The 22,228-nt window shown below is 39.5% G+C and overlaps 1 protein-coding gene across 4 annotated transcripts in view; it reads left to right on the top strand.

The window, feature by feature from the left end:
- OLA1 (Obg like ATPase 1) overlaps positions 1 to 5,498 on the top strand; it is a 180,066-nt gene extending 174,568 nt beyond the window's left edge. For all 4 annotated transcript variants that reach the window (XM_045032555.1, XM_045032554.1, XM_045032558.1 and 1 more), the window contains 2 exons: positions 556 to 678; positions 4,961 to 5,498. In XM_045032555.1, the coding sequence (XP_044888490.1) occupies positions 556 to 678; positions 4,961 to 5,062 (225 nt within the window). In that variant the 3' untranslated portion in view covers positions 5,063 to 5,498. The remainder of the gene's footprint in view (positions 1 to 555; positions 679 to 4,960) is intronic.
- Positions 5,499 to 22,228: the final 16,730 nt, after the last annotated feature.

Genomic DNA, 22,228 nt, shown 5'->3' with positions numbered 1-22,228 from the left:
ATTGGATGGCAATTTAAAAAAACATATTTATTCTGTATTTACACTTATTAAAATTGTTGAATGAGCTGTAATATATTATTCAGGTTTGAGATTTTTAAAAATGTATTTATGGTTACAAATATACTTATTGGATAGATGAAGTAGCCTATCTGAAAGACTGTGAACATTTATTTGGACTCAACTGAAGTCTTTGATAATTCAGCTTTAAAAGTTACTTAAAAATCTTTATTTTCCTCTCTTTCTCTGGAAAGAACTGGAGATCAAAGTGAATCTCACAACAAAACACAACCACAGCTTATAAAATCAATACTGCTGTTGATACCCATTAGGAAAAAACAAAGCTGTCCTTCTTTAATATCAGTTGGTTTATCTGTGCTAAGGGCATCTATCTATATGTCCCAATATTGAGAATTCACCAGTTGTATGCCTACCATATTAACTGGTATGAAACAAAGTTTCAGTAGAGCCTGAAAGCATATGAGAAAGGAGAAACCTCTCTCCTGCAATCAATCTTCTTAAATGCAATTAATTTTCTTCTGGTCTTTCCTTTGACAGAAAGGGACGAAGGCTCCTCAGGCAGCAGGAAAGATTCACACAGATTTTGAAAAGGGATTCATTATGGCTGAAGTAATGAAATATGAAGACTTTAAAGAAGAAGGTTCAGAAACAGCTGTCAAGGTGAGCTCCCCATATTTTCCTGTGCCCCTCCCCCATACACACGATTTTCCCATTTCAAGACTCTTCTTTCATTGGGAAGAAGTCTCTGGTGGTAAGTGAATCTGACAGTTACCTCTAATAATAGATCACAGATGTACTGTCATTTTATACTGGGAAAAGAATTAAAATACACTAGTTTAACTAACAGAGATGTGACAATTTTAGTAACTGAAATATGACAGCTAACAGACCAAATGTCAACATTACGAGCAAGAGTATAACCAAGTTTCACATAGGTTTATAATATTAACCATCTAATCTTAATATTTTAGACCATGGTGATATTTTTGTAACATTTAAAAATATTTTGACTCTTTAGAAAATTGGCTATTTTTAATGGGATGGCTAGCTTTCAGATTACTTTAACCTCCCCCTTCCTGCCCCTCATCCCCCATCTATTTCTATTGACAAGAAGTACGTTTGTTTTGAAGTCAGCAGTGAAGGCATTACATTACAATTGTGTATCAAATTTCTGATGCAAATGTCTAAGGAAATATTTTATTATTGAAATATAATAATTTTTTGTTAGTAGTATCCTATCACAGACTACAGTAGGCACGATTAAAATTTTAACATTTGCTATGTTCAGCAGTTAATTTTATGACAAAATGTGCAGGCTTCCTCTTCTTAAGTATAAGACAAACTGCAGATACCATGCATAAAGTAAACACTGTGATGCAGTAGTTATCAAGATTTTATAGTGCCCACAGTAATTGTATGTAGCCTATACTGTATAATAGGTAGTTTCCTGGCTATTATTTACGGAATAGGTTATAAGCTAATTAAATGAAAAACTTTTTTCTTGTATTGACACTTAGTAATTTTTTTTCTTGTGCTGTACACGTTCATGAAGATGAGGCATTTTATCTGCGTTCTCAACACTAGAGGGCAGAGACTGATTGGGTGCCCAAAGTTGTGCCCTTATTACTTCTGATAAATTAAATCTGATTTGCAGTTATTAAACATGGAGTAAAATTATACATGGCAAATAAATGTAGTAAGAAGAGCTGTATTTCTTTATAATGCTATTTCAGTCTTCGCAGTTTTTGTTTTGATTATAAGGAAGTAGAATTTCCCTTTATTTCACATAGACTTGGTGAGTGTTGCATTTTAAAAAGATTAGTTAGGTTTAACCCACCACAGTATTGGAAGGCTCCTACTATAATGAGTTAAAGAATTTAAAAGGCTCTGCTTCATTTTTTTCTATTTGATAGTTTGAAAGTTACACAAAACTGATTTCAGATTCCTCTTATTCTCAGTAGTATCACTAAGGAAGATGATACTGAGCAGCAGGGCTTTTATAGGTCTGTTTGAACCCCAGGAAGTGAGGGGGGTGGGGAAATCCCAGTATAATTGGTTCATTGTGGCATGTGAACGATCTTGTGAAAAGGGAAGTAGAGTTTATAGTTGTACAGCTAAACCACAGTGTAAATAAATCAAATATTCCTTAGTCAGAAAACTTGTTTACGTAGCTGGGACTCAAATTATGCCAACAGTAGTTGCTGAAATACACATATGAGTATCCAGCATAAGAGCTATGTCATCTTAGTAGATATTGTGATCTTCAGTAAGTATTTTTCTGGTAAGTTTTGATTTTGATGTTTTCTCCTAATGTAAGAATCCAGAAATTAGAACTTTTTCTGTGCTCCAACTGTAAATCATAATTAAATAGATTTTGTTATGAACAAATTTTAATATGTCTATAGAGCACAAATATTTACATTTGCTTATACAAACTTTTTAAAAGCCTAGTAAAAGGAAATCCTTGCTTTTATAAAAATGTATATTACATAGGCTTCTTAAATATAAATTGAAAAACGCTGTCTCAGGCTGTAGACCATATTAATTAACTTATATTGCTGTTAAATTTCAAAATTAAACTTGGGAGCTTTTGGATTCAGTTAAAATAACAATGGTATTTGGAGTTGCTTATTTTGTATGTTATCAAGTTGATCGATTTTTTTAAGTTTGATTTTGTGTGTGTGTAACACCAGTACAGCATAACTAATTTAATGCCGGTGCTGTGAACTATATACTGAATAGCTCTGTGTGGGCTTTGTAGTCTACAAGGATATCACATTATTAGCAATCATATCTGCTTAGGCAAAGCTGGCTTCTACAGATGGCTGCTTTCAAGTGCAAATGAACTGGTTAGACGTGTCTTGTTTAATACATACTCAAGATTCACAAATGGGTATTGATTTTTTTCAACCAGTGTTTCTGATAGCAATGGAAATGGATTAAATGGTCTCTAGAGAATTTAAAGGAACACTGTCACTGTTAATTGTAAACTAGTAACAGAAATACATAAATGTATATTAGTAAGTCAAAATGTATTTAATGAAAGAAGACTATATCACTTTATGACAGAATGTAGTGGTGTCCTAGAAAACCTGTTCTGGTGCTGCTTTGTGTAAACTAGGTTATTCTGTAAATATTTGTGAATAATGCATCTCTCCTTTCTCCACTTGAAAAGTATGTGTATTTATCTGTAAAAAGTCTACATACATGTGCATGCAGCTTACGCTTGCTGATGATTTTTTGCAGCAGATTGTTTTATTAGTGTTTATGCTACCAATTAGTCTAATTACTCTTGACTTAGAGCATTATTAGTATCTTCAAAGGGAAGAACTACTAATATTACTTGAGAGCAAACCTTGTATAGTCTCAGAAAATTTCCAGAAAAAGAAGTCAACATTTTAAAGATCTTATTTCGGTATTAATAGACATGTCATATGGGATAGGGTCAATTACTGTAGCATTAAGTGTTTGTTGTATAGGCTCTTGCATCTGAGAGATTTACCGGAGGTTAAAGTCACTGGTCCTCCCATTTAAATTTGGAATGACAGTTACAAGATCATTGAGCTTCTAGATTCCTACACACCAACATGGGAAATGTGGTGTTTTGCGAAGGAGGGTTTTGTGGCAGAAAAGTACCTAAAGTAATTATGTACCATTAATCTGACCAGTTCTGCTGTAATTAAGGTCATTAGTTAACAGCTTTTCTACAGTGGTATCTTAGCATGCCACCACTGTGGTAGGTCATTGAGAATATTGACACAGCGAAGTCTTGCATGGAAGCAGTTTCCCTTGCAGGAAAACTCTTCAAAACAGGAAGAGTATTGAGCTACAGGAGTGGGTCTCAACTTTTCCATGTTGTAGATCACTTCTTAAAAGTAAATGTTCGTGTAGACCTCCTTAACACCCAGCCTCACAATGTTGATAACACACCTTCCCTGTAGTCCTTATAATACTTGCCTTAATAAAAACAAACCAACTTAGGACAGCATTGAAGAGAGAAGAAAATTATCTCACACTTCCGTGCAGGGAAGTACCAATGTGTAGTAGCATTCACACCTATTGTGTATCTGCTCTGTTTTTTCTCCCGAAGTGTAGGACTTTACATTTGAGTTCCGAATATCCTGTCATTGCCTCCAGCCTGCTCATTCAGCCCTGTTCTAAACTCAGCAGCCCACCTTGCTGGTCCCTTCTGTCCTTTTGTGGGCTTGCTGTCCTCCTAACTTTTTTGTCACTGGTAAACTTGATTAGTTAAATTTACTCCAAACAAATACCTAACAAAAAGACTGAGACTTTATTTTGTGTTTCTCAGTCCTTCTTGTCCTGTGCAGAAGCACAGAAGGAAGCTGTCCTTGAAGAGTACTGCATGCCCAATTATAACTTTCTGACATGGTGGGATGATCTTTGTTTTGACTGTGTGCGCTGCTTCATTGATAGCAGCAACTCAGCAGACCATCTGGAAGTGGTCAACAAGACCAGTATGAGAGCTGTGTAGTTAGGATACAAATCATTTTTGCTTGTCTTTTTAGCAGTAAAGTCTTAGATTGCTATCGTTAGTATTTACACTTGAGGACATTTTGGAGGTGGGAATAAAAAGCCTAAGAACTAAAAGAAAATGGTGTTTTATCCATTTTGTTCTAATAAGTCACTGGTGTTTACAGACACATCAGAAATGTACCATTAGCATCATGTAATAAAGCTTCATGATACCGGTCTAATCATATTTATGTGCCATCAGTTTAATGGAGAGGAAATTATGGTTATCTGTGTATGTAAAATCCAGTTCTGCCCAAATCAAGAAGTCATTACAAGAATCAAACTCTGAATTTGAGATAATGGTATTGTTTTATTTTAAACAAAAATAATATTTTTAAATCTGGGTTTTTTAATAAAAACTTAATTTTAAAGTAATAACCTTTTTTTCTCCTGTCTTTTCCATTTACAGAGTGCTGGGAAATACAGACGACAAGGCAGAAATTACATAGTTGAGGATGGCGATATTATCTTCTTTAAATTTAATACACCTCAGCAATCCAAGAAGAAATGAATATTAGATGTTGCTCATTGTTCACAATAAACTGTGCTACTTCAAAAAGCATATGAATTTTTATTTAGACAGAATATCTAAAAACAGAAAGCATATAGTGTATACCTAGGGGAAAAATCTCCCCCCTTCCCAATGAAATTACTCATTTGTTTTGAATTAAAATATGGCACCCCCAGTGAACATACAAGTTCACTAAATGTGAACAGCTTTGCATTTTAAATGATTAAGACCCTACTCCAAATTGTAGAAGCTTTTCAGGAACCATATTACTCTCATGATACTTCATTAATCTCCATCATGTATGCCAAGCCTGACACGTTTGACAGTGAGGACAATGTGGCTTGCTCCTTTTTGAATCTACAGATAATGCATGTTTTACAGTACTCCAGATGTCTACACTCAATAAAACATTTGACAAAACCAGCCTTGGTGTGTTTGGGGATGTCTGTATTGACTGACTGTGGTGTGCTGAATGCGATATGGCACCTGGTGGATGCTGATTACAGAATTTAAAGACATGTGTATGATACAGTAACCGGCAGCGTGGGGCAGCTGCAATTGTATCTTAAAAGTGAGTCTTTCATGGGACTCAGAAGATTAGGATGCCAATGATTTGTCTCAAAGTTAATGAATTTGTAGATGGACATTCATTGAATGATGATAGTAAGGATAATAAAAAGATATAGCATACGTGATTTTGACCAGAGAGAGCAAAATATATGTAGGAAAATCATATTATCTTTGAGGCTGAAGCTTTTTTGTTAAAATCCTTCTGAAAAGAGTATTTAATTCTTGTTTTTAAATTATTAAATTGCAGAGGCTGGTCCAGTGGTGCCCGATGTAAGATGTCCTCTGTTCAAGGTTTTAGAGCAAGAGAGGAGTATGTAATAGTCTTAAAGAAAGAGGTTACACTGTTCCGTCTGACATGGGCAGCAGCTACTTGCTTACCCCTTTAACCATGAACAAGAGCAGATTTCTTTGGATATTGTGGAAGAATGTTAAAATGGGGATACAACTAAAAATATTAACTCACTTTAACACTTAGAATTGCTCTGACAATGCATTCAATTCATTTAAGATATCTTCTTTGTTTTCTGAAATGCACCCTAACTCAGTTCGGTTATAGACACAGCAGGGGCTCCAATGGGCAGTGTTAGGGAAGAGAAAGATAATTCCCAAGGTTCATAGATATGGCAAAGCTCCAGCCTTCCTGTGACCAATTTATTTTATTAAAAACTTTGAAAAGCAACTGATCCAGGCAAGCCTCCCTGTTTAAGATATTGGGAGAACCGGTAGTGCTACAGTGCTGGGCTCTTCCTGTAATATGCTGCCTTTGAGCCACATTAGTTTCTCAGGAGGAGTAGGAGAAAGATCAAAGTCAGTGACACAAGGTGTCTTATTGTAAAACAATTGGCATCACTCCCTAAACTGCAATTGGCACTGGGGGGACAGGAATGCAGCTGACCTTTTGTTTTTAAGAAGCTTTATTTTTGTCATTGAGGGAGAGAGGTGAGAATGGGTATTTTGAAGCAGGCAGCTTGAGCCTAGGACTTTTATGAATCCAAGAAATCCCAGAAATTATATTGGCATCCTAAATGCACTGTTCTCACTACCATAATTTTGATGATTTCCATATAATTGAAAGAAATTAGGACCACAATTCTGCACTGGAAGTACAATCTGTGAAGCAGAAAGAAACTAAACCAATCTGATTCTCTTGGAAGTCAGGCAAAGTAATGACATCGGAGGGTAAGGGGTCATGCTGGGATTTAGCCACAATAAAAAGTTGAGGAGATGAGAGGTCTAGCCAGTGTCCCAGGAGAGCCACTGTCTTACTTTGGTATAGAGACATCAGTCCCCAGTTTGTAGCCCCCTCATGAACTCCTTCCTGCAGTAATACAAACTAAAATCCAGCCTGAGGCCTGCAGAATAAATTAGGGTCCGGTCTTGTAAAGTTTCTATGGGTGTCACTTTATTGGAGCAGTGGAGTCCAAAGGTGAATAATGTTCTTATGTCCTTTAATCACTTCATATAAATGAAGAAATTATGCTAGAAACCAGAACTGCAGAATTTGGGGACTTCTTCATATGACTGGATTTCTTAATTGCATTTTAATTTCTTCATAACTTGACAGTAATTTTGTTACAGCTGTACATATGATAGCATTTCCAGTACCTCCCCAAATTTTAAATTTCATCACAGAAACTGGTCTGAACTGGTCTTATTAACTGGACTGAAAAGTAAGTAATCTCTCTCTGAATAATTTGTCTGATTAACCTCATAATTTTAATTGATCTTTTAAAAGTATTGTTTTAAAAAAGCATAATCTGACAATTTTGCCTGTGATCAGTCTCTCCAATCTCCAGTGCTGCCTGGCAGCTACCACAATAAATATTTGGGCATAGACAGTCCTCATTTTCTCCAGCAGGACTGAGAGTCTGCAGGGCTCTAAAATGTAAACTCCTAAAATCTAACTGTTCTTGTAATGCCTGTGAACACTTCTAATTTTATGCACAAATTTGACTCTCACAATCTAGATGGTAGGAAACTTCACTTAAAACCAACCAACCACCTGTGCATACCAATCTGCACAATTGCTTCAAGACCCATATATGACCATGCCCCCCCACACCTGTACAAATGCTTTGAAGTCCATACAGATTTGCCCTATGACTAGTGTAGGAGCAAACTGGTCACTACAGTGGTTAGAATAGAATGGAGTGGAGGGAAAGCTCTTGCTACACCAGCCAGGTGAGCTGTTGTGGGGGCACTGTTCCCCCAACCCAGAGAAAGGAAGGAAGCTCTCCCTTTACAGTTAGCAGAAGAGGTGAAGCTGTGCTCCCTTTTCCCCCTTTACTTCAACACCTGAGTTACTGGAAACGTGACACCCTTTGATGGCTAAAGCACAACACAAGCACTGATAGAACAAGAAAATTGTTACTTGCCCCCAGTAACTGAAAAATAGGGGCGGGAGTCTGGAGTTTTGCAGCAGTGTAGGCAGAGCAGAAAGAGGCCTGGTATTGCCTTTTATGGACAGCACCATCTCTGAGCAATCACTAGTCTCCAGCTTGATACTTTTTGTTTCTGAGGCACTCCAAAAATGTGATGTTTCAAAGCTTGATAAAGCATAAAACACATCACTAAAACTTAAGGCTTCAGACTACTGACTCAATGGATTCATTAAAGTATAGGAGGCCAGATCCCAGTATCTGGCTGACCTTGGTACAAGACCTGGATTGTCAGGGGAACATGACTTAAGCCACCTTTCTGCTCCCTTGATCCTGGGTCTGACTGACTCAAATCAGTCCCACGGGGAATGTTTCACCAGCCAGGGATCACCAAATTGCAGTGCTCTGGCCACACCCCCTTCCTCCCAGGCTATCTAAGCCTAACAGTGAGGGGGAGCATGTGGTAAAGAGTCAGCTAAGCTGGCTTTTATGCCACCTGAGGGTTCCCCTAATGTTGGGGAATCTCCACCAGCCCTTTCAGATTAGCTTTCAGGTCCCCAATAGCAGCACAAAGGGGACAGAGATGAGGCCCAGGATCTGGTTCAGAGTGTATAGCAAAATGTAAAGTGGTTATTTCCAGCGAACGTTAGTTCAAATGAAACACACAGTTATGGAAAATATGAAACTAATAAATGTGTAGTGATCATAAAAAAAGTCAAATTCAGGTACATCTGAGCTCCTCTTGAAAAGTAAATGTTCGCTTTGGAAACCAGCAGCTAGAGTGCAGATTACTGTCAGCGGTTTATGTTTAGCTGATCAGCATCCATATGGGCCCAGAATAGTTTATTTGGAATGCAGGGTTTCAGCATTTTTGTAATTGTAGAATATAAATTTAGTATTCAGTCTCCCTGAATTCTGCTGCCTTAGGCAACCACCCAATTCACCTTTCCTCAAAGGTTACTCTGAAAACATCCATAAATTGTATAATATTTTCTTTGCTGGGTTTATTTGCACATTTTATTAAACATTTCACTTTCTTAGATTTGCTCAATTTTACCCTTATTTGCTCTTTCACTGTGTGTCTATTTTATGGTCCCTCGCTGTTCCAGTATTACATGTCCTCAATTCTGTACAGCTTGACTGGGGCCCTGTCTGCTACAATTTCCCATCCACCTCCCTCCTATCACCACACGTACACAGTCAGAGCTCTTCCCAGACAGTAGAATCTAGTTAATCAATGAGCTTATATATCAGGGAGTCTGGGTTAAAAGTAGCTGGGCAAAAGCCTTCTTTTCGTTCCTTACATACCTCTCCTCTCATGAGACACAGAAATCTTGCCACAATGACTATTACTGGGGCTGGGATGGCTTAACTGAGCTCTTTTCAGAACAAGATTAATTCTGGTCATGATTGCCCAACTCTTTCTGCTGTGGGCAAAAGCTTCACCTGCTGAGAGCCTCCTGTCAAGTACTCTCCAGCCCTGCTGGCTTAGGCAGCAAGAGCTTCCAGTTTGGAATTCAGATGGGTGGGCTGTGCGGTAGCATGTGCCACGTGCTTCTACACCACCACGCTGACAAAGAACTCTTTTTAGCTTCAAATTGTAGCAGTGCTTTTCCAGTGTAGTGTTTTGTTATGTTCTTAGGCCAGATAGCTTTCTGCTTTTTAAAAACGTTGTCTGCAGAATTTTATGTAAGTAGAAGTCAGCCATGATGATATATTGCCCTTTTTATCAGATGTGGTTAAATAGTGAGCATTACTCAACCCACATGTAAGCTTGGGCTATAAAATCCTGTTGTAAAACAGAAGCATAAGAATATAGCTAAGTACAATTAGTAAAATTTAAAAACAAGCATATTCTCTCTTCTCCCCTCCAGTGATGACCTCTTGGGCACCCCTCCCTCCTCATACCCACTGGATTAAGTGAGATCATCTCTTAGAACATTAGTAATTTTTTAAAAACTAAATTGTCCATTTTCATTTTGACTCTTTGGAAAATACTAATTACATATGTTTGATTATGCTAATTCAATCGTTTCATTTCAATTAAGCTAGGAAAACCACTGGATGCTTTGGGGGGGAGGAAATCAAAGTGGTGGCATTCATCACTGCATTGTAAGGGATTGAAATCACAATGTTATTTTAGCTTTTAAAGTTTTAATGTAAATTCTTTGTTTCTAGGCTCTCTTAGAAGCAGTTGTTACTTGGCTTCTACCTACAGGCAGGATCCATGTCTGATCTTTGAGAGCAGGTACATATTGCAGCACATTGTAGCTTGTAAAATTGGTTACACATGCACACCTGCTCATAAAAGAGCTGAGTCAATATGTCTGTACATCAGAGATCAGAATAGCTCCCTACATTGACAGACTCCCATAGCCTTTTATTTTCAATATGTAAAACATTTGATTCTGTGCTCAGTGCACAAGCACTTTATAAACCACATAGCAAAATCAGCTATTGCTATTGCAAGTGTATGTGAAGTAGCAAATTAGCCACAAAATAGATTTTTCTCTGTATGAGAATGGAATTGAGTCTAAAGATTTAGGATGGATGAATAGAAGCACATATAGTCCTTCCTGGCCCTTTAAAATTCCCCCTATCCTGTAGAAAGGGAGTGCCTTTATTACAGGAACTCTGTTCTTCAGTGGAATTCCACCTGCAAGGCAGGACATCTGCCTATCAAAAGGAATTTTAAAGAGCCATGGCTGTATATAACTGAATATGTGCAATCAGGGGTATGCAGTATGGTGAGTGTTGTTTCTGTGAGTAGAACTGATGCAAGAATCTCAATGCTTTATTGACTAAATTTTGAGGAAATGTTCCTAAAAGAGTGGGACTGTTAGCAATAACTGGGACCAGGTGTAGCATGGGTAGCTGCTAGGTGCTACTCATTCCTGACTTGCTACATCTCCACTGTCCGAGCCCTGACCAGAGATTGACAATTACTGCAGATTCTTATGTGATTCTGGAACATTTCTCCATCCAACTGAGACCACCAAAAAAATTTCAGTTGTGATCCAAGTCTAATTTGAACCCGGGCTTCAATCTGGTGAGTTAAATCACTTAACCTCTAAACCCTTAGGTAACTGGCAAGTTGACCACCTGAGGTCCCTTCCAACCCTGATATTCTATGGTTCTATAAATGGAAAGTTCCCAGGTGGCTGAAACCTGGGGACTAGCTAACTTTCACGGTTTTGGTGAGGCCATTTAGGGGGCGATGTGCAGAGAAGGGGAGAGGGTCTGTGACAGCTGAGAAGGGAGACTGGGTCAGACTCCTTCAGACCAGGAAGCCAAGAGAAATAATGGGCCTATAGCAGGGACTTTGGTGTTGCCTTCCAAACAGAGATCAGAGTGACACTGGTTCCTGAGAAGAGTGAGTGGGGAGCCTCTTCAAACAGCTAGTGTTTAATTTATCACAAATGTTTACAATTAATATTATTAATTTATTATAAATCAGTTTGGTTTTGATTCATACTGAGAGACTTCATCCATTTGAAGAGGCCCCCGAGAAGTGTTGGGTTGATGAAACAGCCGATCAGCACCTAAAAGGGTACTTGGAAAGTGTTAGAGCATGTGGTAGCATGATTACAGCTGTAGTGTAATAAGAGTGCATCAGAGCACTGGGAGAATCCACTGCACTAATGGGTGAGTGAAGAGGCAATCACAGGTACAGTTTCAGCCCAAAGCTACCTTCTATACTGGACCCAATTCCTTACCTTCCTGTTATTCCTTCATGGACTTGCCAGATTCTTGCTTTCCAGTAAAAGGAAAAGCTGCCTCTTGCAACATGTGAAACCAACAAGGTAAGAGAGCTTGTGTGTCTAACACCTGCTTTGATGTTTTCTATGTTCTGTTGCTGAAGGGACACATCACCCAAAACAGGCAGTAAAGGAAAGTGCATTTGCTCTCCTTTAAAAACTGCAGGAGAAAACTACTAACTATAAGAGTTAAATTTCCCTAACATAACAATTATGGGCAAACTATTAGGCTTTGGTTATAAATTCTATTTAAGTTTCAAAGCACAGTATTATTGGTGGTAGCAATAGTAACATCAAACAGCCTTGATAAGATCAACAAATTACTAAGTATAATTGTTTCTGCTGTGGTGTGTACAAGGAGATAAATAGCTCATAAATTAAACCTGAGTGCCTGAGGGTGAGTCATTCATGGACTCGGAGCTGTCCTTATAGTCTCAAGCAAAAATAATTTTCTCTTCAATAATTATACAATTTCAGTTCTTGGAACTGCAATCATAAGCACATATGCCTGGAAAATTAAGGGGAAAGTGCAATAACTGGCTACAGGAGTCTAACTTTAATAACAAAAAAGTCTCTGTTTTCGCAGGAATAGTTTAATTGAGGTACAGTTTTTTAAACTGAATTTAAACTCGTGTGGAAGAGCAACAGAGTGGAGCCCTAACTCTCCCAAATGCTGCTGGAAGCAAAGGGGGCTCAACACGTGGCACAATCTCTCCCCAGGACAATTAAATCTTCGTGTAGGAGTTTTCTCATAAAGCCCTAGGGAGCCTCTCTAAACAGGGATGTCCTAGGGCCAAAGGGCACCAATACAATCCTCTGTTTATGCAAGAAGTTCTCTTCTCCCCCTTTACAAGAAGAGAGAGAGCATCTTAAGCCACTGTTTTGGTTTCCAGGTATTTTCTAATGCTCTGCCAGCCATTTATTATGACTAAAATGCCTGTTTAAGCATTACTCTGTCACACGGAGTCAGAGATGATCGTGTTAAGAGATGAAATTACCATTGTTGGACAGTGATGGAAATCACATTAATTATCAGACAGTGGTCGCCCAGTGTTAAGCTGCAGACCGAGAGAGAGAACCTCGTGCATTCTAGAATCATTCCAATGATTGCTGTTTCTGCCTGTTAGGCCTAGAATAATATTCCTTCCCACCCTCTCCCATGTTTCTAGATGTCTGTGTGGCTGGAAAGAAAGTAGAAATTCTTTCAGTATAGGAAGGAAAACTTGACTGTGATAATTAAAAGTAAAAGTGAAGTGTTCACTGTGTCATATGCTGGCTAAAAGGATGCTTTCAAGTTTTGAGGGACACTTGGTAGTGAAGCATGCTGTGACATTCAGATGACTGAAACTAGTACTGTGACTCTGAGCAAGAGACCTGCAGCCAAAGGAGTTAGAAAAATATGTCTAAAGAATCAGACATAGCCTGAATACCTTTCCCAAATGCCCAAGAGGAAATGGCAGTTTTGGTCAGCTTTAATCACAAGTTGGATGATGTACCAATAATGTTTAAATTACAGGCTGGTTTACCCCAGAGAAGTGCCTAAGACACAAGATCAGGTACAGCTCCAAATTTCTCTCAAGTTCAGGGTCTTTGTATCTGGGATTTGGCCCATCCCTAGTTAAGACAATCAGTATTGCAGAGAATGAGGAGAGAAAAATTCCCTGCTCTTTATCCCTCCAAAAATAATTCACCTCCACTCCTGCCTGCACGTGGGAAGGAAAGAAAAGATCTATCCCTTCCGCACTGCGAAAGGCCTCACCTGCTTCCTAGTGTCCAAAAATCAACTTTCTTCCCACCTTTGTCCAGTGGTATTTCTGCCCCCTCCACCACAGTTGAAGTACTAACCAAGATCTCTGCAGTGCCATTTCAGGAAGAAAAGGTGTCCTACATCATCTGACTAACAAAGTCCATTCTATCCATTCTGTAGGTGCTTCCTGGATAGTAAGAGAGAGGGGAAGCCTTGGTGCAATGTGCACAAGGCCTCAGTCTTTACTGGATTGATACCTATGCCTCAGCAAACATGGCTTTCCCCCACAGGGTATGTCTACATGTGGAGCTGGGGGCGATACTTTCGCTGTCTTGTCGAGCTAGTGCACTAAAAATAGAATGAAGCCTTACCAGCGCTACCAGCTGAAGGGGTTAGCTGCCCCTAAGTATGTGCTTAGGGTCTTGGACAGACAATACAGTATGGGTGAGCACGCCCTTCCTGCTGCAGCTACACTCTTATCTGTAGTGCACTAGCCTGACAATAGCACCCGCCTGTCTCCTGTAGCTGGGAATCACCTTTCCAGCTCCATGTGTAGACAGAATCCTAGAGTAGTAGGAACAGGCATTTCTGTGGCTAGAGAGGTGGTTTTAAAAAATGGAAAGTTCCTTCTCATTCCCATTTTAGGGTTGCCACCTGCCCAGGTTTTCCCAGGATCATCCCTTTTTTGAGCTTGTCCTGGGAAATCTGTCACAGTGCTCAGTACACACTGCCAGCTGCCTAGTTTTATCAGTTCAGGATCATCCCACATGTCCCAGTTTTTTGTACCTCAGAGTTGGTAACCGTATTCCCGCTGCCTCATCTCCCTGTATGAGACTGCCAGAGAGATCCCAACAGCTCTCCCCACTACTGTCTTCATTGCTTCTGCCTGTCACACACGTCAGTCTGCTTGTTTAGCTACTGTAGCATCCTGCTGCGGACACCCAAAGCTGTGAGCCACTATGACTCTGCCTCAGTAAGAGTGAGCTTCGCTGGTGATTAGACTTTGTCAGCTCCCTGCCACATCAGTCTGTCTTCCTCACCTGCAAACTCCTCAAGGCTCTCCCTGCCCAAACTTTGCCTAGCAGGTTACAATAAGTGATTTCTAGCCCCTGAGCTCCTCAGAGATGTTGCTCTGCAATGCACAGCCCCTATGACTGTAATTCACAGAAGACATTAAGTTTGCTGCTCTTTTAAAGAGTCAGTACATTACCCCAGTTAATAAGCCGTGAACATCCTCGTCCCTTCAAACACAGCACTGTGTTAGCTTGTACTAAAAATTAAAACAAGTTTATTGACAAAAGGACATGGGTTAAGTGATACCAAGTAGAAGGAATAAAGCTAGAAATGGTTACAAACAAAAGTAAAAATACGCTTTTGAATGGCTAAGACCTAATTCAACAAGCTAGAGTCTTTGTTCAAAGTAGTTTCCTCACTAACCTTCCTGTCCCATTAATAGCTGGATAGCTCTTAGACAGGATCCTGACCCCCTAAGTCCAAGGTGTTGGTAGGCCTTTTTCTCCTGAGGTGAAGGGTAAGCCAAAGTCTTTCTGTGTGTCTTTATATCTCAAAGTCTGCCTTTGTTTCAAGGGTCAAATTGATCCCCTGGGGTTCAGTCTTCTGTCTCCTCCCAGGGGGCCAACTCCATCTTGATTAAGGGTTCTGGTGTGTTCCAATGTGATGCAATTTTACAATGTAAATGTTCTTTTCCTGCAACCTCTGATACAAATGCATAGCCCACTGAATTTGGCCACACCTAGTTGGTGTCTTTCCTTTGTCTTGAGAGAACCTGTTTACCAGTTGCCCGTGACATGCCTGGTTTCAACGCCTTTTAGTCACAGACTTGGAAGCATAATATCAGTGAGTATCCAGAATCCTCACACAGCATTGTCACATACATTTCACAATGGTATTGGTGACTGTGTGGTGGTAGTTTTCAGATGATACCTCCCAAGGCGCATTCTGTACAAATATCACTGCAGCAGTGTCTAGAATGTGGACACGGGAGCACCCAGCGTCCCAGCTACTTGTATGGCTTCTATCACCATAGTACTGAGCATCTCACAAACATCAAAGTGATTTGCCTAGGCTCAGCCAGAGAGCGGGTGATTCAGCTGGGATATGGGCTCTGATCTCTTAACTTCCAGGCCAGAGCTTTAAGCACATGACTATCCTTCCTCACTGAACCACATGAGATGAAATATTTAACACATTAATTCCAGTCTGATGTATCTGCCTCTCAGATACATCATTGGGGGTAAAATTCTGTTTTTAAACCACCTTTATCTAATTACAACTGTTGTACCTTGATGCCTATCTCCTCTCCCCTACCTCCTGGCTACTGAAGGCCCCTGTCCACTGTTTTCTTGCCAATACTAGCAGTGCTGTAAAGGTGCAGGCTGGTGTACAAAGTTTTAGCCGGCGTACAAAGACGTTACAAGGAAAAGATAATTCTGTTGTTAAACGTAGACTCCAGCAGGGTGTGTTTCAGGCAAAGCCTCTGTACTGGACAGGTTCAAGTCTAAAAATGGCTGATTGATTTGAGGTAGGCGTTTGACAAGCTATGGTCAGGCATGGCTTCTCCAGCAGATGTCACTTTGGGAATAGAGGAAAAATAGTTAATTTATATTTATTGTCTAAAACAAAAAAGCTACAAGTATGCTCTTTTATTCCCGAATCAAAATGCTTTAACGTCTGGAGCATTTATCACATTGGAGTTGTCATTGTTTTCAATGATGTGCCTGTCTGAAAGGAGAGCACTGATGCTTGGGCTGAATGGAGATTGGTGCTGCTGGTATTTGTGCTTTTAAAAACATTTTCTATACTACTTTAAGAGAAAACTGTAAAATGGCAATAATGACATATTATTACAAGTAAATTACACTGGGGAATAGCTTGAATACTGTAGTTGAAACCTAGAATTTGAAATAAGATGGAAATATTCATTTGCACATGGCTTTTGTTCTTATCAAAAACAATTTAGATTAAGAATGAGATTTACTTATGCCTGCACATATAGTCAAGCTAATGTTCAGTCACCTGGTTCTAATGCAGTCTGTCAAGCTCATCTGTCATGTGTTGCCACAATACCCCTCAGGCGAACCATAGCACACCACAAGAGTGGCATAAAACATTATACGTTCTGCAAAGAATGGAGATATTAAAACAAAACAAAAAAGCTCATTGCTAATAAAGAGCTTGTGTTTAAGGGCTGGTTGTGACTGGTACACATGGGGAAGGGTAATAGCTCTTTCTTTTCAATTTGACCTTGATGATGAAAACCAGCATGTTAAATATACTCTGTTCTCCCATCTAATGAAGAAAAATTAATATATAGGAATTAGATATTAATAAGGCCAAACCAGATGCAGGCTAACTAGTCAGGGTTCTTATACGTAGCTAGAGTGGGACCAGGACTTCCACTTCCCCTTACAAAAATTGTCCCTGAATGTTTTGTTGGCCCGTTCTTGATCTGCTCTTCTATGTTTGCTAAAAACCTCCCTTTCATCTTTATGGCAAAAATCAAAGAAACCCTAGAAAGGCCACTGCTTAAGGGTTAATTTTTGCATTTATAAAGTCCACATGGGAAATCTCTCAGGACTGGCTGCCCATAACTTAATTTGGGTCTCCCTTCTTGATGGCCTAACTGTCACGATCAAAGTGTAGCAGGAGATGCAGATTTTCAGCCTGGGGAATGTTCTTGTCTAACATTTTCCCCCTGAATAAAATACTCCTGATGCCACTTGTGATGTGTCATTCCTTATTCTTTATGAAAATATGCTTATGATATGAATATGACATAACAGATGTACTTTATGCAAGATGGCTCATGTGAGATCTTTGGAAAGGTTATGATTTACTGAATGTGATTATTAAACTTGTATGCCTGTATCATTTCTGTATCTGAAGTTAGGAATATTGACTATGTAGCTATATTTCAACTGTTGCTTTGGGTGACGCCCCCTGCTAACACTTCAGGTACAACAATGAAAAAACCCGACAGTGCTGATGGCCCATCAGCAAGAGCCAAACGGACCGTAAAAGAGCTTAGTCTTCGTGTGGTCTTGTCACCCGATAATAAAACATTACCTGGGACAACTTGTAACTTTCCACTGGAAGGGAAGAGGGGGGTCAAACTAGGAAACAAAGGACTCCCGCCTTATGCAAATCCTATTTCAGGGTAGGGAGCGAGGCAGTCCTGATAGTCCGTTCTCCCCTGGTACCTCACCCAAGATGATTGCTGGAAACAGCTAAGACTGAACTGTGGGAAAGAACTGAACCTAGGCTGGAAGGGCGTCTGGCCTGTGAAGAAGATTATTAGAACCATATTTAGGGTGAGAACTTGCATGTAACCTGTTTCTTTAGTGTATTAAGCTTAGTTTGTGTGTTCTGTTTTATTTTCTTAGTAATCTGCCTTGTTCTGTCTGCTACCTCCTTAACTACTTAAAATACACCTGTTAGTTAATACATTTAGTTCTGGTTTACAATATAAACCAGGCTTTGTGATTTCTAACTGGGGGACAAGACGTTGTGTACACCCTCCTCCATAGTGTATAATGTTGGGTTTGTACTCCAAAGGAAGGTGGTTATCTGGGTGCTGTGGCAAGCCCCTTAAGATGAGCCTTCCCAGAGCAGATCTCTGTGTCTCTGTGCAGCTGGGTGTGGCCCTGCCTGTGTGCTTGGCTGGGAAAGGCTGCGGAGCCTAACCCACAAGACAAGGTAAAGGGAGCCGAGGCTGGCAGAATAGTCTGACTCAGTGGTGTCCTGCACACCAGGTGACATCCCGGAGGTCCAACCTGTCACACCACTTGCTGCAAAATTTGGAACTGTGCAATGTACCTACCATTAGAATTTTAAGTGTTCTCCTAAACTCAAGCATAAACTTTCTTTGAACAGCCTCAGTACATATATGCAGGGACCCAATGTTCTTGTGTGGCAAGAAGCAGCAACTCTTCAGTTCTGTTCCATCTCCATGAAATACCCTTGATTCTCAGTGAAAATAAAAAACTGCCACATGGGTGGCCATCTGATCAGTTAAAATGTTCATCCAAGGCATGAGGGGAAAAGTAATTTGATGCCTATGTTGCTAAAGCAGAGGTCCCAAGAATCTTAGTATCCCATTGACCATTTTGTCATAACTCAGTTGAAGAAGAACTGCTACCACCAGCTCAAACTCAGCTGCTCCAAAGATGAGATCCATTTGAAAAACTGAATATCCAGCCAGTCCCCTCTTCCAATATGTCACCTGTGCCCTCCAGAGCTTTTTAATTTTCAAAAGTCAGAAGACTGATTATTTTGAAAGTCTTAGATGATCCAGTATCTTGACTTTGGTGGATGAAACAAACCCACTAGCATCTTAATATTCATGAGAATCAGACCTTGTATCATCTTAAAGAGCTAACAGCTCAGTGGAGTATGAGAGAGGTATGGAATGCTGCAACCTCATATATGAGAGACCCAGAAATGGGTCAGAGGTTCGGGGATTATTGTCTGTTTCACTGTGATGGACTATAACACCTACTTCACGGGAATGGTGATACTCATCTCTGTTTTGTCCCTTAGAAGAATAGCTATCTTTAAATCTATTTCTGCATGCCGTGAGAGGTATTTGTGACTGATGATATGCTATCATGTGCTTCTCCTATCTTCACTACTGAATAGGTTTGAGTGTCACACCAGCCATCAAAAATGCCCACAAGAAATGGGAAGATGAAAGAGAAGACCAGACTGTTAAAGAATTGTTGCAATAGTTTTCTGATCCATGCTTAGTTGTCCCAGAAGTAGGTCCCTAAGAAATAAATAAATATAAAAATTTCACTCCTCGGGCATGTGTTCACCATTACCAGATTGTGAGAAAATATGTCTAGCAAAAGGCTGTTTAACCAGAAACTAAGTCTGCAGTCAGTTAGGGTTTTATTCAGGTCAGCAAATCTGGGCATCTAACAAAGCAGCCAGCAACTCTGGTGATTCTCTCTGTTAATTTCCTCCATGATCCTACACCACTGAGGGTGGGATATGAAATCACATGAATAATCAGGTCTCTAGCTGTTAACAGCTAAACTGGGTATTAGCTACAGAAGCAGAGTGAATATAAGTTGGGTGGGTATGTTTGTTTAGCTAACAACATTTGGATAGAGTATTGTATACACAAAATCAGTTTGTTCCTAGAAAGGGAATGTGGTAAATGATTAGGAGTAAGTTCTATAATTTTATCTGCAGCTGTTAGGAGGCAGCATACGGGTATCTTGATGAGGGGTGTCTAACTTCTGGGGCAATGAGTCACCAAGGTAACTGTATGTGGCACTGCTACTTACTGTATCAGTCTGTATCTAGCAGAGCTGAAGGTATCCTGTAGGACCTGACTGGCACCCGTCTGTAGTACGGCAATAAATCCTGAACAAGCTAACTGATACTGCCTCGCAGTTACTCCCAGTCCCAGACTATGTTACTGCAGGATCATGTATATTTCCTATAGGAAAATGACACTCCTTGGGGATGCTTACTGTAGTTCTGTAAAGTGCTTTAAGGGCCTCCTGCATGAATGAAGCTTCAGTGTACTGTGTAGGGCATTCTTATTAAGCAAATGATTGTTTATTGATATAGAAAACCACTTTACAAGGTTGGATGTGTATTATGCAATTTAAGCTTGAAACACTTGCCCCAAAATTGTTGGGTCTATTTTTAAAAAGTAGAACGATCTCTTTGTAAAACTGTCACATGTTAACTGTGTGGCTAGCTACATTTTGAAAGCATGTATACTTACATTTTAGCTATCATCCAGATCAGATCTTTAATTTAAAATAGGTACCTAATTCTTCTATAGCTCCTCTTACTCTGAGAACTCACTTTACAGATATTCTGAATTCATCCTCACAGCAGCCCTGTGGGGCAGAGGAGCCATTACAGCCAGTATCCTCAAAACTGGATACCTAGAGTTACGCACCTACATCTAAATTCAGGCACCTCAAGAAGTGGTCTGATTTTTCAGATGCACTAAGTAACCATGGCTTTCAGGGAAGTCAACGAGAGCTACGACTGTTGAGCAATGCTGAAAATCAAATTGCTTTTTAGGTGCCTAACTTTAAGCACCCAGATTTGGAAAATGTCCCTTCATTTCCATTTGTTGCAATATGTTAATATAATAGAGATGACATACTAATAGCAAAGCATTTTCTCGCACCATTAACTATCCTGCGAACATAAACAGTGGCATCTGAAAAGCTATTCTGAGTCATGAAGTGTAAGTGTCCATATCCATTCATCATTAGTAAGAAAAAAAATATTATCAAGTAAGTTTGTTTTGAAATGTCTCCCATGAGACAAAGAAATATAACTATAGTTTGACAAAGTTGCATCATTATAATAATGAGCAAGTCTGCAAAGATGAGCACCAAGGAGACTGAAATACAATGATAGAGTGGCAGAAGTCTGTCATGACAAAAGAAGGGCATTACAAAACTAACAAAACTAACTCAGGCCTTGATCCTGCAAAAAGTTGCTATGTACTTACCTTCTAATCATCTGATTAATCCCAGGGAATTTAATGAAACTACTCATGTGCTTAAAGTTAAGCATGTGCCTACATCTTTGCCTAAATGAGAATACATCATTATAAGCACTGACTTGTAAATTAAGTCTGGGTCAAGTTAGAATATGACTACCACTGTCAAATAAGCAACTGCAGTTTTTCATGGTGAGAAAGCAGAGGAGATGTATGTATCTTGGTTACCTAGTAGTTTCTCAACATACCTCCACATTATATAAAATGTATAATCAGTACTCACTGTCTACAAGTAAGATCTGTGAGGATGCCACAATGTAGTGAAAAACTAAAACAGTGTCATTACATTCATAATCGATTTTGGATATTGCCAACAAGACATGCTTAGGTTTCTGGATATTGTTCATAGGCCAAGCTTAGAACGCTTGAGCTCATCATGCTATGCACAGAGCTGGGGGCGGATTCTGTTTCATAAAGAGGAAAATAGATACATTTGACGGCTTTGTAAATTCATGTTTGCTCTTATTTCTGAGGCAGGGAAAGTTAGGGTTTAGCATCCCTATACTACTCTCTAGGTCTCTGTGCAATCTCAGTTTCTATAGAGGACTTAATGGGGAATAGAAATCGTTTGGTTGTGGTGGTGGGGTACTTGAGACTTTTTTTTAAAAGTCTGTATGTTGATAAAAATAGTAAGTAACCTAGACTACTTCATAATGGTTTCATCTTTAAGTTCATGCAAGTTTAGGGAGCTGTAAGTGACTAAAAAGATGAGTGGCTTAAGATTCACTGAGTGATACTGCAAATACAACTACTGAAATACCAAAGGAGTGAAGGATATGCAGACCTTTGCCCATTACATCAAGAAAATGAAAAAGTTAGAAAGGGGGGGATTCCTGTGTTATATTTTTCAAGTCCTACTCCAAAAGGGGTAACCAGCCTATTAGTATAGGTGCCAGGAAACTTGCTTTTGTGACATCTTACCAAGCATACCTACATTCACTGGACCATAGAAAGATCAATTCTGTCTGAAAACCACCCATTACCTAAGACACCTAATTTATATTAAGCTCAGTAAAAGGCACTATCTGGCCCCCAACCTTCACTTCCAATGATAAAGAGGATGTTTTACACTATATGTGACACTTAATCAAAACCGATATTCTTTAACAAACCCTTAACCTTTAGCACGCAGAAGTCACATGAGGCCAAGGGACA

The sequence above is a fragment of the Mauremys mutica genome, chromosome 10 (genome assembly GCF_020497125.1).
Source record: "Mauremys mutica isolate MM-2020 ecotype Southern chromosome 10, ASM2049712v1, whole genome shotgun sequence".
NCBI classification, from domain to species: Eukaryota; Metazoa; Chordata; order Testudines; family Geoemydidae; genus Mauremys; species Mauremys mutica.
The sequence above is the reverse complement of the archived record's forward strand: the minus strand, read 5'-3'. Positions and strand labels throughout refer to the sequence as shown.